This window comes from Erithacus rubecula, assembly GCF_903797595.1.
Source record: "Erithacus rubecula genome assembly, chromosome: 15".
Lineage (NCBI taxonomy): Eukaryota > Metazoa > Chordata > Aves > Passeriformes > Muscicapidae > Erithacus > Erithacus rubecula.
In genome coordinates this window covers 18,986,391-19,003,363 of record NC_136667.1, presented here as the reverse complement: position 1 = coordinate 19,003,363, position 16,973 = coordinate 18,986,391, and the positions used below count along the sequence as shown (strand labels likewise).

The following is a 16,973-nucleotide window of genomic DNA, read 5'->3' as shown; positions in this document are numbered from 1 at the left end:
CTGCCCAGCTGGCACTAAGGCACATGGGTGAGCAGAGTGACCCTGAGTCCAGCAGTGCTAAGTATGTTTGGGCAAGCCAGCAGTATCCCACTGTAGGCATCACCCTGCCATCACCATCAGAATGCCCACTTTTACAGAGTGCAGTGTGGGCAGCTGCAGCCAGTGCCACCTCCACAGCCCCTGGTGTTGTGCCCAGACCCACACTACACTGCTGCTCTCCTGGGATGGAAGCAGCCAGGGGATGAGCACGCTGGCTGGGAATCACTGGTACAGGCATAGGGATATGGAGAGAGCTGGGGAGGTTGTGCTGGTGTCTGCTGTGCACCCTTCCTGGTGCCAGCTGGGCACAGTGCTAAGGGCTGGGAGGGCTGTGTGGGGTTGTGTGTGGTGCTGAACGGGCAGTGGGACCACGTGATGAGCCAGGGCACAGGATCCCTCTCACCTACTCATTTGAGAAAGAGGCAGTGAAGGCTGGGAAAAGTCCGGGCATGGCAGCATGAGTGGGGGGCCTGACAAGGCAGGTGGGAAGTCCATGGGGGAGAGCAGATTTGGGGGGAGTGGACATGTCAAGGCTGTATGGGGAGGGGACCATGCATCTCTCTTGGGCTCCAGCACTACAAATAGCCCAGGTACCTACTACTCCACCCTGTGACACTCTGGATGTACTGGGCTGCCTGCAGCTGGGCTGCACATGGAGCAGGCAGAGTTCAAGGCAGGTGTTTGTGGGCAGGGACTACCAAGGAAAGCTTAGAACCCTTCCAGCACTGGGAATGAGCAAGCTAGAGTGGCTCACCAGCCTGGCAATGCAAGCCAACCCTCCTGGGCCGTGGCAGGCAACCAGGGGCCGCAGGCGCTGCTTGCAGCGCAGAGATTTCCAGGCCGGCTGTGTTGTCTGGGAAGGAGATGAGTAAGAGTCGTGGCCCCAGGAGGGAAGGGGAGGAGCAGGACTCTCGGGCTCCCCCGGGAATCCATGCCAATCCATTCCCACCACTCCCGCCTGCCATCCGCCACCTCCTCCCCCTGCCTCAATTTCCCCCAAGCATCACAGCTGCGTCTCCTGGGCCTGGCAGGAAAAACACAAAGGTGAAGAACGGCCAAACTGCCACATGCCCTAAGGAGCCCGGCAGGATGGAGGCTGGCTTGGGTAGGTCAGACAGGAGCCAGCAGCATGTGGATGATTGGGGCTCCAGTGTGACTGCATGGTGAGGAGCTGGAGGGGGCTGCATCACCCTACTGCCACCTCCTCACACCTTCGTAAGTGCTGTCGAACTGCCTCCATGCTGGGCTACGCTGTGCCAAACAAGCTCTATTGGTGTGAACAGGATGAACGGTTACAATAAGTCAAGTTAGGCCAGGCTCTGCTGCTGAAGTGAACTGTCCCAGCCCTGCTTGACCAAGTCAACCAAGCTGAACTGCACTGAACAAAACTGGGCCAGGCCAAGTGGAGCTAAGCCAGATGAGGCCCCTAGTTGTTCTGCGCTGTACCAAACTTAACTTTGCCAGCCTTCTGTCATGTTGAGCTGAGCTGAGCCAAGCCAGAATGTGCCAACCCAGCTGAACAGCACTGAAGCATGCCAGACTGAGCCATGCTGGTCCAATTAACCCATGCTGGCCCCCCTGCCATCGCACGCTGAGCTGAGCTGTGCTGCGTCGTGCTGCACTGAGGTCTGCCAGCCTTTCATAGCATGCCACGCTGGGCTGAGCTGGACTGAATTGAAATACGCTGGCTGGGCTGTACCACGCTGAGCCAAGCAGCTCACTTTAAGTCCCTGGGATAAAGGATGGCATGCCAAGCTACTGAATAGAAAGGTGCTGTGCTGTGCCATTGTGTGTAGAGCCATGCCGTGAGCCGTGCCGTGCCGTGCCGAGCCGGCCGACGCCGTCCCCCCGCGCCTCATTGGCGGCGGAGGAGCAGTCCCGGTGCGGGCCGGCCCCGCCCCGCACTCGCCCCGCGCCGCTCAGCCCGGGCGGGCGGGGGTGTCATTTCCTCCACGGCTCGGGGCCGCGCCGGGATGGGGCTGTAGCTGTAGCCGCCATGGAGCGGGCCGAGGGCCGGCCCGGCGCCCCCCAGTACGTGCATGTGCAGCTGCAGGGGGGCGCGCCCTGGGGCTTCACGCTGCGCGGCGGGCTGGAGCACGGCGAGCCCCTCATCGTCTCCAAGGTAGGCACGGCTGGCACAGCCCCGCGGGGGCTGCGCCGCATCCCCCCGCCAGGGGCCTCCCGCCCGGGCTGGGCGCGGGAGATGGGAGCACACGCGGGGCGCGGCGGCGTCGGGGGTGCGGGGAGCCCCGGGGTCTCGTGTCCTGGCGCGGGGAGACGGGGGCGGCCACTCGCACACACGATCCCCGCAGCCCTCCACTTAGAGCCGCGGGGAAGAGTGAGAGCGAGAGGGGAGGAGGGACAGCTCGGGCCCGGCGGCAGGAAGAAATTCCTCTGGCACATCCGTTGGGCTGGCGTCGGGGGCGGCCCCCACATTCCCCTGCGCGTCTTTCCCGGTCCCATCCCGCGGGCCGTAGCCGGGGGAGGTCAGTCCCCTGTGTGCCCGTCCGTCGGTGCCGCGCCCGCGAGCGCCCCAGGCGCGAGTCTCTGCGGGGCCGTTTAGGGCCACGGTGGGGGAGCCAGAGTCCGACCCGTCATGGCCCGGCACCCCTGGAACGCGGGGCAGGACCGTGCCCGGGACGGGGTTGGCGCCGGGTCGCGATGCGGAGCGGAGCTCGGCCTTGGCCGGGTGCCACTGCGGAGGGTGACCCCTGCGGTCCGGGCGTCTCGCCACACCGATTCGCGCGGCCCCCGTCGGCGCATTGCTTCGCAGGGAGACTCGCGGGGAGACCCGCAGGGAGCCGGGCAGCGGCCTGGGGAACTCCAATAGCCACCCTTCCAAGGAACCCGGACAAGGCTCTGTCGCCGGACGATCTGGGCGCCGGCCCGCCCGGTGTCACCGTCCTGCTGAGCCGGGGTGCGGCGGGCCGGGCTGGCGGCCTCGGGGCTGCTCGCCGCCTCGAGCCGGGCTGATGCGCCCCCGGGCCGTTCCACGCCCTCAGCGGGACGCGGGCAGCGCGGTCTGGCTGGGGGAGCTGGAAAAGTGGCTCCGATCCCAGTCCCGCGGCCTGAGGTGGCACTGCCGGCGGGGAGGGAGCCGGCCGGGAGCCAAGGCAGCAACTGCCCGCGTCCCGACTCGCTGCCGGCCTTCGGGCTGGCGGCTTCCCGTGGCTCTGCCGGCTGCCGGGGGAGGGGGTGGGAGGTCCCGGCGATGTTGCTCGCCACTTCTGAGGAGGGGGTTGGCTTGCGGGCCGAGGGGTGTCGGCCCCCGCGCTCCCACGGACACGCCGCCACCGCGTGTGCTCGGCAGACAAAAGGGGCTTGTTCCAGCGCTCTGTGCATTCAGGGGAGGGTCCCCCGGGACCACCGCTCCGCCGCTGCGGCCGGCCGAGGTGTGCGCGGAGAGGGGCTGGCCCCGCCTGCGGTTCGGCGGACGCGGGCCGCGAAGGGGAAGGGCGTCCCCGCGCTCGGTGACAGAGCCTGGCCTCTGAGCCCACTCCGGGCGGGATCCCTTCCTGTGGCAGAGTCCCACGGCGCTGCTCTCAACGCGCTCTTAAGCGTTCCATGGCGCTGCGAACGCCCTCCGGCGTAGGCTGCCCTGAGCACGTCGGGGGCAAGGAGGGAGGTTGGTGTGGGGCAGAATGGGCGCACCTCTGGCACTGTTCTGGTTGTAACTCCTAAGACAGGTTTCTCCTGAGACAAACAGACATTCCTGTGAGCCATCTGGTGCCCACCATTAGGGCCCAGAGTGAACTGCAGGGATGGTGTTAGGGAGGTGTCCTGGACTGGCTCAGCCAGGCAGGGCAGCAGGCAGTGGGGTTTGGCTGCCAGTGCTGAGTTCACTGGCAGCAAAGGCAGAACAAGGGGCTATTTGTGCCAAATTTAGCTCCTGGTGAGTGATGCCAGGACTGAGCCTGTCCATCCTGATGCATGTGATGGCCCAGACATGGGTGCAGAGCTGGTGGTGTCCTGCAGCAGTGGGGACATCTTTCACCACTGACTCACCCCCATGGCCGGCAGGACTGGGTGGGCATGTGGCTCAGCATCAGGACCGAGGTGCAGGTGCAGCCTGCCTTGCATGCTCTGCTAGTGCCCAGTGGTGGGCAGCAGCGTGGCAGAGGGTGAACCCAGATGCTTCACCGACTGCATGGTATGACTGGGCGCCCTCACAGACAGTGCCCAGCCTGGGCATGGCATTGCAGTACTGAGATCCCTGAAAAAATGGGAGTACTGTCGGTTCTGAGCACTGCCGCAGTGCCAGGCAGGGCCATGGGGCAGTGGTGCACTGGGCAGGAGGCTTGGCTGCCCCTGCCTTCCTCCCTCCTAAGGTGACATTTTGTCCAGTGGTAGTGGAATGCCCCCTGAGCCCTGCCTGGCATTAGGGCTGGGTAGTGGTGCCCGGGGGCACATGCACAGTGACTGACCTGCTAGGAAACCATGTGTGCTCCCTGGCACTGAGGCCTGGCTGCTGCCCTGGCTGGCCCTGCAGGCGCTGTGAGCAGAGCTTATTCCTTGGCCAGGCCTGGGTGGGTGCAGGAGCCCCAGCGTAGCGCTAAGTTAGCTCTGCCCTACTCCTATAGGGTCTTGCCACATCCACGCTGGGCATAGAGCACCCATGGAGCACACCTGTGTGCCCTGTGCTGCTGCCACCATGCAGCAGCAGCAGCTCCAGTCACTTGCCACCTCTGTGGACTTGGCAATCTCTGGCTATTGCAGTGGCAGGATGGACAGAGATTAGTGTTGGAAGTGGGCACTCTGCCTAGTGCAGCTGGGCACTCCTTGTCCCAGGGCTGCCAGGACTGCACCTACCAGCAAGGCCAGAGGGCATGGGTCAGGGTGCTGGCAGCACCAGGGCCCTACTTCCTCTAAGCACAGCTGTATGGGGTGCCAGGTTCATTTTGGCCATGGGCGTCAGGGAGGTGCCAGGGATCAGCATTTCCTCTCCTGTTGTCTCCTATGGGCACGTAGATGGGATGGCATCCTTTGGGCATCAAAATCACCACGGGTGCCCAGACAGGCTCAATGTGGGGTTGGAAGCAATGCAGGGGGCTGGCATCCACACAGGACAAAGGACCCTTGTGCTGCCTGTGCCTGCAGGGGAATCTGCTGGGATGGGACATTTTTCTTTCTCCCCCCTCCCGATTCCCTTGCTCAGAAATTCATGTGACCAGAGAAGGGGGAGAGTCTGGCCCTGCAGATCCCTCTGTGGTGCCTGGGGCTCAGGCACCTTCTCCAAAGCCTCTTTCTCCCCCGACACGCGGTGGCCGTGGAACGTCCCCTGGGATATTCTTTGGGCCGTGCCCCCCTTGACGCCCCTCTCTGTCATTCAGGTGGAGGATGGGGGCAAGGCTGCCCTGTCTCGCCGGCTGCAGCCAGGTGACGAGCTGGTGAACATCAGTGGGACACCGCTGTACGGATCCCGCCAGGAGGCCCTGATCCTCATCAAGGGCTCCTACCGCACTTTGAAGATGGTCGTTCGCAGGTTGGCAGTGCTGTGGAGGGGACACAGGGAGGGCCAGTGGGGCTTTACCTGCTTGGGGGACTGGCAGGAACCTGGAGGTGCCCTTGTCTCAGCTTGGAAGTGCCCCTTGCTGGGACAAGGTGGGGAGCAGTGCCTTTGCTGCAGTCAGTGGGGGTTCCCCAGCCTGCAGAACCAGGGCAGTGCGTCAGGCTCACCACCCCCTCGCTGGGCGTTATCCTCGAGTGTGGCCGCTCCTCTCCCTTCCTGCCTGCCTGCTTGCCTGGGAAAGGAAGAAGAGGCAGGGCTGGGCCTTGCAGTCCCTTCCCCCCCCAACCCCTCCAACTGCATCCATTCCCTGGCTGCATCCTGACTGACTCCAGCTCCAGCAGCACTCAGGGGCAGGGACGGCACAAGGGCACTGCCCAAGGGGCAGGGGTCCCACAGGACTGCGCTGGGGCTCAGCGTCATCCATGGTGAGTTTGAGGGTTCTGGAAAGTGCCTGTGTTGATCTCACAGCTTGCCACTCTAGTCCAGTCAGTATAGTGCTGCTGTGGCAGCACTGGGTAGTTGGGAGGTACAGGAGGTGGCTTCTGACCACGTCTGTGCAGTGGCATGTACTGAGGGAACTGGAGACTCCTATGGATGTTGTGAGGGGTTGGACAGGGACCAGCACAGGACCCTTCCCAGAGACGTGATGTGGCTGGTGCTTGCTGCAGATGCTGAAGGACAAAGGAACAAGGGGGAAGGTCAGGCTTGTGGTGGCGACAGATGCGGCCCCAGTGTCCCTTGGTGGAGCTGGTCCAGTCCCAGCAGGGACGCTTGCCCTGCTCAGGCCATTGCCTGTGGGCTGTGCAGGTGCTGTGTCCTCGGTCCCCTGTTGAGGCGGCAATAGGGATGCTGCAGTCTGGGGAGCTCTGGACAGCTGCGTGAGCTCTGGGATCCCCTTGCCCAGGGCCAGCTGCTTACAGGCCTGGACCCTCCTCACTGCCATCCCCTTTGGGCGGGCGCTGGCCTGGGGGGACAGGAAGCCCCGTAGGAAGTGACTTCAGCCCCGGTTCCTTGGCCTGGTTTCCTCCCCATTCTTGTCCTTTCCCGCTGTTGCTCTTGGCAGGAGGAGCGTGCCCGTCCTCCGGCCCCATTCCTGGCACGTGGCCAAACTTGCCGAAAGCCGCCCAGACGTCCCCACCATGCATTGCTCGGCTGATGCCTTCAGCCTCTCCTGGCCCTCGGGGTGTGATGTCAGGTGAGACCCTGGGGGCACTTGGGAAAGTGTGCGAGGGGAGGGGGCAGACAGGACACCATCTTGGGTAGTGGCAGCGGGGGTGGCATAGGTGCTGGCACACACTACTGTTGGGCATTCCTCCTCATCCTGCACTACCCTTTCCCCTGGCTGTTTACTCCCGGCTCCCGGCAGGAAGGGGCGGTGGCTCTGCTGGAGACAGCCAGGAGCTGCTTAGTCCCGCTGCCCACACTGCCAGAGCTGGGAGCTCTCCAGTGACTGGAGTCACTCACATACACCCTGTGTTGCCTGTGCCTGCTGCACTTGCCAGTGCCAGGCAACCTTGGTGGTGGCTCCAACCTAGGGGTGAAGGGCAAGTTTGGGCAGTGCTTCCTTGTGCTCTGTTGTCCCAGGGACAGTGTATGTGTGGGAGTGGGCTCCTCTGTGGAGCTGAGTGGGGGGGAGCAGGTGCCTGTAACTCTGGCGTGGGGCCAGGCAGCAGCAAGCTGTCCCTGCAGTGGAACCCACTGTCCTGGCACTGCAGCACTGACCGGAGCAGCTCCATCGGGAGCATGGAGAGCCTGGACCATCCCAGCCAGGCCTGCTATGAAGGAGACCCCTCACCCGTTGACCAGGGCATGTATCACAGCAAGCGGGACTCGGCCTACAGCTCCTTCTCTGCCAGCTCCATCGCCTCTGACTGTGCCGTCTCTCTCCGTCCTGAAGAATCCGTGTCCGTCGACTCCAGCCTCCAAGGCCCCTGCAAAGCCCCTGACAGGCGCTACCTGAGCACAGGGGCTGAGCCATCTGCCAGCTGGCACCCTGAGGCCTGGCGGGCACCCGTGCCGCCCCAGCCCCCTGTCAGGAGGGACAGCCTGCGGGCAGCCCCAGCTGGCAGAGGGGACAGGCACCAGGCGTTAGTGTCAGCGGACATGCTGCATGCCAAGGGCCGGTGGATCTCTGACACCTTCCTCTGCCAGCGGGATGGGGAGGCGGAAGTAGTGGACAGGAGGACGCTGGCACCATACCCCACGAAGGACCGTCTCTCTGCTGACCAGTATTACATGCTGAGCTCCCACCCGGACCAATGCCCAGCTGAGCCACTCCTGGGGGAGAGCATGGAGTCTGACAACCAGCCGTACCTGGATGACAGCATGCGCCGGGTGCCTGATGCCATGACAACAGGTGACAACCCATTGCTGTCCCCTCTCAAGGGCCACATGTCACACCGTCACAGCGCTCCCGAGCAGCTGCTGGCCTCCCAACTCCGCTCCCTCCAGCTGGGCACCAACAGTGGGCGAGCATCACCAGCCCCCAGTGGGCAACGCTGGACCCTGTCCCCGCTGCATCCTGAGGGCAGCCGGGGGGGAACCACAGGGGGTGCCCAGGACCCCCCACACTGCCCAGAGCCCTGCTGCCGCCCACTGCCCTGCCGCTGCTGCCCCGAGCTGCAGCAAGCCTGCGGGCAGGATGGCCAGGGGGCCAGCCCAGCACTCAGCACAGAGGGGCCGGTGGAGGAGGAGAGTCGGGGAGGGGTGCGGCGGGCTGGGGGTCCTCCCCATCGCTCCGCTCAGATGCGCCGCCGCAGCGACCGCTTCGCCACCAGCCTGCGCAACGAGATCCAGCGGCGCAAGGCCCAGCTGCAGAAGAGCCGGGGTCCTGGCGCTCCTCCGCCTGGTGAGGAACCAGTGGAGGAGACTGAGGAGCCCCCCGAGGGCAGTGTACCGGCAGAGCAACCCCCTGCCCTGCTTGAGTGTCTCAGCCCCGCATCCAGTGAGGACAGCAGGAATGCTGGCCGCTCTGCAGACCAGGGTATCCCCACCCCTGACCCAGTGCCACCCTCCAAAGGGCCCCCGTCTCCTGCGCAGGTGGTGCCAACAGCCAGGGGCCGCTGGCGCTGGTCCCCTGAGAACAAGCTGCAGCCACAGCACTCGCCCAGCCCCTGTGAACTGGAGGGCTACAGCCAAGGCCCGGGGGCCTGCAGCTCCCCACCACGGGGCAGCGATGAAGCGGTCCTGCTGCCCTTTGCCGACCGCCGCCGGTTCTTTGAGGAGAGCAGCCGCCCGGCAGCATCCCGGCACAGCAAGCCGCTGGCAGGTGATCCTGGCGCCTTCCAGCCCCCTGGCCCTGAGCACCGGGATGTCCGCCGCCTCTCTGTGGACCAGCCCTACAGCCCACCCTCTCCCAGCCGCCCTGGCTCTGCTGGCCCCTATGCTGAGTGCTGCCGGGAACAGCCACACTGTTACAAGCCACTGGGGAGGCCAGGGGAGCTGGATTACCTGCGGGGCTTCTCCTATCCCTATGGGGTTCCCCTGCGCCCTGAACCCTGCCACTACTGTGGAGGAGAGCCCTGCCCGCTGCCGCTGCCCCGTGGCCACACCTGCCGCTGTCACCCTGTGCCCTGGGTGCGCTGCCCTGACTGCTGCTGCCCGGTGCCCCGTCCTGGGCGAGAGGAGAGTGATGCCTGGCCCCCCCGGAGAGCTTTTGTCCCGGTGAGTAATGCCCTGTCACCCTGCGAGACTGTGCTGGGGTGCAGCACTGACATTCCCTTTCATCCCTGGACCATGACCCTGGGCTGGGGTGCAGGGTACTGTGCCCCCACTGGCCCTGCAGACTTCTTGCATGCCTTCTGTGCCTGTATGGGGATGGGACAAAGATGCTGGGAGAGGGATTTCACACTGCCTTCCCCCACACACAGGAATTTCGTCAAGATGAGTGGGAACCACTTGCAATAACCAGGAAAGTCAGCCAGTCCGTCAGGTGAGCCCATGCCAGGTGCCATGATGCTGGGATGTGTGTGCCACTCAGTGAGGACCTCTGCCAGGGGCATGTGGGGCCTGCCATGATTTTGACTGGGGATGTACAAAGTGCCTCCCGTACTGCCTTGGCCATCGTTGGTGTGGTGCCCTTTGAGGCAGGAGGGGGGCATGCAGGACAGGGGGGGTGTGAGGAAGTGTCCACAGCAAAGGTGGTTCCTCCTTACCCTTCCTCAGGGGTCTGGGGTCATCTCCAGGGGGCAGTGCCCAGTGGATGAGCCTGGGCTTCTGCCACCAGTGTGAGTGGATGAGTAGCTGGGGTAGATAAGGCAGGGCATGTAATGGCTCTGAACTGCCAGATGGGTGACTGTGTGCGGGAGGATGGGTGCCTCTTCCTCTTCCTAGTGAGCTCTCCCTCTACTCACTGGGTTTCCCAAGGCTCAGCCCATTCCGCACCTGCCTTGAGAGCACCGAGCCAGAGTGGCCACCCTGCTACCGGGCCACATCCACGCATGACCTCTTGTGGGATAGTGACCGCCTGGCCCACCCCCCTGAGAACCCTCTGGATCCGCTGCACCACCCACTGCGGGGCAGAGCCTTCTCTGAGAGCCACCTCAACCTGGAACCTGCCAGCCCCTGGGGCTGTGACCAGAAGGACCTTTTCCGTGCCAAGCTGGACCCTCCCAGCATTCCCAAAAAGAAGGGCCCCCCACCTCCCCGCCCACCTCCGCCCAACTGGGAGAAGTACCGGCAGCGCAGGGCATCCCAGCACCCACCAGATGGTGCTGGGCATGGCTCTGCCTCCTCTGCTGCCCCAGTGCCAATCCGCAGCATCGCTGAGGCAGTGAGGGAGCGGTCACAGAGCCTCGCTGGCGAGCAGAAAGGCCAGTCCTGGGGGCACAGTGCTCGTCCCCCTGCTCCACCAGGCGCCTGGCCCCGACCTGAGCCCCCCAGATCACTCCGCAGGACTCCTGGGCCCGATGCTGCCAACACTGAGATTTGCAGGCAAGTGGTGCCATGGCATGGGAGTGGGAGTGAGAAAGCAGGAACCGCTGGGAGATGTGAGGGGGTGCTTGTGGGCCCTTGTGCATTGCATCAGAGCATCCTAATCCACCCCTTGGAACACACCCTCTGGGGTTTTTTTGCATTGTGGGGTGTCCCTGACCTCTTGCCCTGGCATGGCCCTGACTGTGCCTGCCCCCAGGGGCGGGCAGGGAAGCTGACATGCCCTGGGTTGGTGTTGGCAGGGTGTCAGGAGCTGCGGAGAAGCAGTCAAAGATGAAGCAATCCTGGGATATGGAGGAGCAGCCCCAAAGGCTCATCCAGAACCAGGAGCAGGGCTTTGCCAGTCCCCACGGGGTGGGTGAGTGTTCCCTGTCCCTGCATTGTGGTCCTGCCCTGACGGAGGCACTCAAGCCCAGTTCTGGGGCAGTGGAGGGGGTGAGCTGCCAGGACAGCTGGCCCCAGCCCCACTGCGTGGACTCCGAGGAGCGGCTGTGGGACGTGGCTGTCAGGGACCGTCCCCTGGCCAGTGTCCTGGCCCCCTTGGCTTCCCCTGGCACCGCCACTGAGGTGATGGGTGAGCTGCTGGTGGCTGGGGAGCGACAGGCGTGGCGGAAGTGTCTCCAGCAGGACTGGCACCTGGAGGCTCTGGCACAGGACAGGTAGGGCTGGCACAGCACCGGGTCCCATGCCAAGGGAAGGCTGACATCCCCAGTGCTTATCACTGTATCTCTCCCCAGGCAAGGTTTTGAGCCCATCTCGCCGCCTCCCAGGAGTGCTGCCAGTTCCAGTTCCTTCCCAGTGCACTATGGTGTTGCAGTGGGCAAAGCTGAACCACTCAACAAAGTAAAGGTGCTGCCAGAGGTAGTGGAGGGGAGCTCGGAGGATGAGGAGGAGGAGGTGGACCATGAGCTGGTGGAAAAGAAGGTACAGACGCTGCTGGGGACAAGTCCTTTGTGGTTCCCCACCGCCCTGGCCAGGTGCTCATGGAGACTGGGGGAATTTCTGGAAGCTCACAGAGACTCAGGCATCATTGGTTGGTCCTGGGAGGACATCACCAGGCACTCAAGAGCATGGGGATCATTGCTGGATGATTGTGGGGATCAGGAACATTGCCATATATTCACACAGGGCTGGGACATTGCCAGATGTCTGCAAGGACCAGGGGTGTTGTCAGGTGCTTGCAGGACCTGGGCGTCTCACCAGATGCTTGTGGTGACCAGCAGCATCTCCAGATGCTTGATGCGTGCAGGGACTGGGATGTTCCCAGATGCCCACAGGGACCGGGGTCATCCATTAGGTGCACATGGAGTCTGAGACACTGACAGATTCTTGTGGGGACTGGGAATTGCCAGTAGCTCATGAGAACCAGGGCTACTGCAAGGTTCTTGTACTGTGGGTTCCAGCACAGCACCCCTACAGCTCTGTGCCAGTCCCCTGAGCCCATGGGGAGTGGTCCCAGCTACCGCTGACCCCTTTGCTCTGGCAGCTCCAGCTGATTGAGAGCCTGAGTCGCAAGCTGGTGGTGCTGCAGGAGGCACAGCGGGGGCTGCAGGAGGACATCAGTGCCAACGGGGCACTGGGCGAGGATGTGGCTGCCCGCCTGCAAGCCCTCTGCACCCCAGGGGAGTTCGACAAGTACCGCCTCTTCGTGGGTGACCTGGACAAGGTGGTCAACCTCCTGCTCTCCCTGTCAGGGCGCCTGGCCCGGGTGGAAACTGCCCTGGGCAGCCTGGGGCCGCACGCCCCTGCTGAGGACAAGGTAGGTGTGGGGAAGGGGACCAGGGGGTTTTGGGCTGCGGGATGCCTTGCCAACACCAGCTGTCTTGCCCACAGCTGGCCCTGCGGGAGAAGCAGCGGCTGCTGGTTGCACAGCTGGAGGATGCCAAAGAGTTGAAGGAGCACATGGGGAGGCGGGAGGAGGCAGTGGGTGCCATGGTGGCACGGTACCTGCCCGCTGAGCACCTCCAGGACTACCAGCACTTTGTCAAGATGAAGTCTGCCCTCATTGCTGAGCAGCGGGAGCTGGAAGAGAAGATCAAGCTGGGCCAGGAGCAGCTCCGGTGCCTGCGTGAGAGCCTTGGCCAGACCTCCAAGGACTGCTAGCCCCCTGCCCAGCTCTCTCTGGGATCCTGGCTGTGATACCAGTTTGCTGCCAAAGCAGATCCAGCGCCTTGTGGGCTCTCCCTGTGTCTGTCCATCTGTCCAGCCCCTGCCTTTTATTTATTTTTCTGATTAACGGAGCAGAGGAGGAGTTGCCAGTCCAGGCGCCGACAGGGGCTCTTGTGCCACAGAGCTGTCATGGGCTCTGGTCACTCAGCAGCCTGTGGCCCAGCAAGACCAGATGGATGGATGATGCTACCCACTCTCATGGGTCTTTCTGTGCCCACAAGGTCCCTCCAACTTCTCCTGGACACCAGTGCCTGTCTTGTATCTGGTGCTGCACCACATGCCTTAAAACACCCCCCAGCCACTGTTCACGCAGCACCTGAAATGGTTAAATCATGCTCACCCTCTGTCATGCCTGTTTGTCCAGCTATGTCCATTTGTCCAGTGGGACCTGAAGGAATTTCAGTCCCAGCATCCTCTTCCTCCCCATTGTGTCAGAAACAATGGCCCCAGGCAGCGGGTTCTTAACCCACTCCATGCTGGCTGAGGGACACGGGGTGCCAAGGTGAGTGCTGGTAGGTGCTGTGTCCCTGTGTCCTGGGATGATGCCCTGCCAGGGCATGGCATTCTGGGACCAGGACACTGGCCTGCAGCTGCTCTCTCTCACCAGTGCTGTGGGCATGGAGACAACTGGGCCTCATCAAGACCTCTAGCTTCTAGCTCAACACTAGGAGCGATTAATAGAGGAAAAAAACACATTAAGGACAAAATGGGGTACCTGTCCCCTTTGTGCTGCAACAGGCACAAATAGCACTTAGATATCACCCCCACCACTGTCCACCTGTCTCCATGGCATGAGCAGGTTCCTTCATACTGATTTTGCACAGGGGCTTAATGCAACCAGCAGGAGCTTTAGGCAGGAGGGTGAACGTTTTGGGGAAGCAGGTGGGCTGTAGCACTTTGTGGTGGCCCCGTAGCTGGACAACCCAGCCCAGGGTTCAGGCAGCATCCATGCCTGCCTGTGTGCTCCAGCAGCAGCCCCCTGTGTTGCTACCCCTGCTCTGGGGTACCCTTAGCCTGTTAAACACTACACCCCACACCTGCCTGGCTGTACTGTGGGATGGTGCCTGGCAGGAGTGGGGTCCTCAGCATTCCCTCCATCTCAACCACTCCCAGGATCATTGCTAGGACCAAAGACTGCACCCATTGGGGGCCATACTGCTCTCATGATGGGGTTCAGCAGCCCTGCACAGAGCTCTGTGCTAGAGGAGCTGCCAGCACCTGTGTGTTGCTGTATGCCATTGTATCTCTAACGGTAAAGCAGCAGCAGGAGCTGCACATCTGTCCCAGCTGTGTCTTGCATGGTTTGTCCTTGTGTCCCAATAAGTGGCACCGGAGTGGGGAGGGGTTAATTGCTCCAGCTATGTTGAACCACGGCTTGGCAAGCTCTTGGGAGCTGAATGCCCCCGTGGTACAGGGGGCACCTGAAGTGCAGCTGTGGGCATGGTGTGCTCTGCATCCAGTGCTCCTAGGCTGAGCTGGGGCACGGGTCAGTGCCCGGACCCTTCCCCCGGGGATGTATGCAGGGATCACAGCGCTTGGGTGGTGGGTGGATACAGCGTTTTCCCTGGCAATCTGCCCGGGCATAGTTGCCAGAGATTTTGGGGCAGCCCTTGGGAGGGAGTGGCCGTGGCCGGGGGGGGTGTCTCCATGCCGAGCTTGTTCCGGGGTGCCCCGGTTCAAGGCGGCGCAGCAGGGTGGTGCCACGTGGTGACCGGGGATTCCCAGCGGTGCCGGGTGGTGCCCGGCGGTGCTCGGTGGTGCCCGGCGGTGCCGGGTGCTGCTCGGTGGTGCCGGGTGGTGCCAGGCCGTGCCCGGCGGTGCTCGGCGGTGCCCGGTGCTTCCCTCCGCTCGCAGGGGGCAGCGCGGGGCCGGTGGCGGCCGCTGGGCGGCACCAGTGACGCGCGGAGCGCGCGCGCGCTGGTGGGTGCGGGAGCGCGGGGGAGCGCGGCGTCGTGTGCGTGCACGGGTATCGGGACGGGGATGCTCCGGTGTGAGCGCGCGCGTTTGAGAGCGAGTGAGCGGGGCGAGCGTGAGGGCAAGCGAGTGCACAGTGGGATACACGCGTGCACGCGCACGGGAGCGTGTCGGCGAGCGCGCGTGTAAGGCTGTGCAGGGAACACAGGCACCTGCCCGTCAGTGCACGCGAGCGCACACATGTATGCACAGGTGGACATGTGCGCGTGCATGTGAGCACGCACAGCTGAGCTATTACATGGGTCAGCGCACGCCTGTGACACACGTTCCCGTAGTTGAGCACACGCCATCTGTGTGAGCGCATGTGTGCAGGGCACAGCTCCGTGCTGCTGCTCATGAGCTCCAGTACTGAGTGACTGCACGTGCAGGTGAACACACGCGGGGGAACCTGTCCTAGCTCTGAGGGGCACGTGTGAATGCCTGCACGTGTGTGTGCACATGCAAGTGAGCTAATGCCCACATGGGTGAATGCATGCACATGTAAGTGTAGTAAGTTCATGGGGCTACCTGTGCAAGCCTTTGCATATGGATAACTACAGGCACAGGGAAACTGTGCCCCATGACTCATTCAAAACCCCACTGCCCCTCTATGCAGTTCCAGCTGCTTCCAGGCAGGACCATGGCCCAAGACATGGCAGCATGGCCAGGTTGATGGTTACAGGGACCCTCAGTGCTGGATGTGGCTGTGGCATGGAATGTCCTGGGGAGCCCTTCATGAGACCCCAAAGGAGATGCAGGCCCATCATAGTATTCAGGGTCCTAAGTCTCCCAGAGTGGCAAACAGAACTCACAAAGGTGGGGTAGCCCCCAGCCCTGCCTGTCTCGCCATCACGATAATCTCTTCATTTTACAGATCCTGGATCTGTCCCATGATATCCCGTACACCTGAGCTAGGGAAGGATGAGGACATGGTAGGTATGATGCTTTAATGAGAGACAACTGCCACATGTAGAAAATAGGGAATCCTGGAGCACAAAAGCCCAAACCCTGTAGTAGGCCACACTAACTCCCACAGTCCATTACAGCCCAAAAGGGAAAGCCATGTATTGGGAAGGGACAAGAGAGCCCTCCCTGTCCCTGGGCTGGGACAGCATGGCCCAGCAGGAAGGAAGGGATATGGGACTCTGCCAGCATGGAAACCCAGAGCAGCAGTGGGTGAGAGATGAGCATAGGGGCCCATGGGACATTGTGGGATGGAAAGTGAGGCCAGACCCTCTCTGCCTAGATGTGGGCTGTTTGGTGGCATACCCCTCTGTGTGCATGCACGCGTGTGTGCTCAACACTCTGGAGTATGTTCTATGCAATCAGACCTCTGTGGAGGTATCCACACGCATGCACACCACAGAATCACAGAAGGGAGAGACCTTTGAAGGACATTCTATCCAACCCCCCTGCCACGGGCAGGGACATCTTCCAGGGATGCCAGGTTGCTCCAAGCCATATCCAGCCCAGCATGGAACACTTCCAGAGATGGACCAGCCACAGCTTCTCTGGGCAACCAGGCCAGTGCCTCACCACCACCATGAAAAGGATTTCTTCTTTCTATCTAGCCCAAACACACTACACGTCACTTTAAAACTGTTGCCCCTTGTCCTGTCTCAGCATGCCCTGTGAAAAACACTCCTTTTGGAACCCCCTTGATATATTGAAATGCTTCTTTAAAGTGTCCCCAGAGCCTTGTCTTCTCCAGGCTGAACAACCCCGCATCTCACAGTCTGTCTCCACAGTAGATGTTTTCAGCCCTTGGAGCATCTCTGTGGTCTCCTCTTGACTTGCTCTACCAGCTCCACATTCTGGAGCCAACAAACCTGGGCATCTCACCAGAGCATAGCAGAGCAGATGGGGAGAAACTCTCTCCCTCATCCTGCTGCCCACCCTGCTGGGGATTAACTCAGCACATGTGTGGCTCTCTGGGCTGCCAGCATGTTCGTGTGCACATGCAAGTGTGTGTAAAGTAAGCGTGGAGGTGCCCGTGTGTGTGCTCGACCATGCTTCCGTGTGTCACCCTATGCCCACAAAGTTGCATGGCAACGGTACACATGTTTACCTGTGCCTGGGGTTACATGTGGCTACGTGCACAGAAACGTGTGTGGCCACAGCATGAATGAAACCCGTGCCACCCCTTGTCCATGTGGGGAATGAACAAATACGTGCACAGCGCCAGCGCCTGTGCTCACCACGCCTACACGCATCTATGTGCGCGTATATGGTGTGTGTGCTTTGCCATGCCTGGGCTGTGCAGGCTTGTGCGTGTGGTCTGTGACCGCAGATACGGGCATGGAAACAGTGCATGTGCCTGCTCGTGCACGCCGGTGTCGATGGCGCACACGCGTGGCTGTGCTGCCTGTGC

The 16,973-nt window shown here is 62.4% G+C and overlaps 1 protein-coding gene across 6 annotated transcripts; it reads left to right on the top strand.

The window, feature by feature from the left end:
- The first annotated feature begins 1,965 nt into the window (after window positions 1–1,965).
- Window positions 1,966–13,932, top strand: SHROOM4 (shroom family member 4). 6 transcript variants are annotated; one of them, XM_079319323.1, is made up of 10 exons: window positions 1,966–2,161; window positions 5,370–5,521; window positions 6,612–6,743; window positions 7,264–9,211; window positions 9,418–9,479; window positions 9,881–10,480; window positions 10,723–11,139; window positions 11,218–11,404; window positions 11,967–12,239; window positions 12,314–13,932. In XM_079319323.1, the coding sequence occupies exons 1-10, from the start codon at window positions 2,036–2,038 to the stop codon at window positions 12,581–12,583; spliced, it is 4,167 nt and encodes a 1,388-aa protein (XP_079175449.1). In that variant the 5' UTR covers window positions 1,966–2,035; the 3' UTR covers window positions 12,584–13,932. The 6 variants fall into 6 exon arrangements, with proteins under 6 accessions (XP_079175449.1, XP_079175450.1, XP_079175452.1 ...); XM_079319324.1 differs by having other exon boundaries at window positions 1,967–2,161; window positions 9,914–10,480; XM_079319326.1 differs by lacking the exon at window positions 1,966–2,161 and having other exon boundaries at window positions 5,382–5,521; window positions 7,215–9,211.
- Window positions 13,933–16,973: the final 3,041 nt, after the last annotated feature.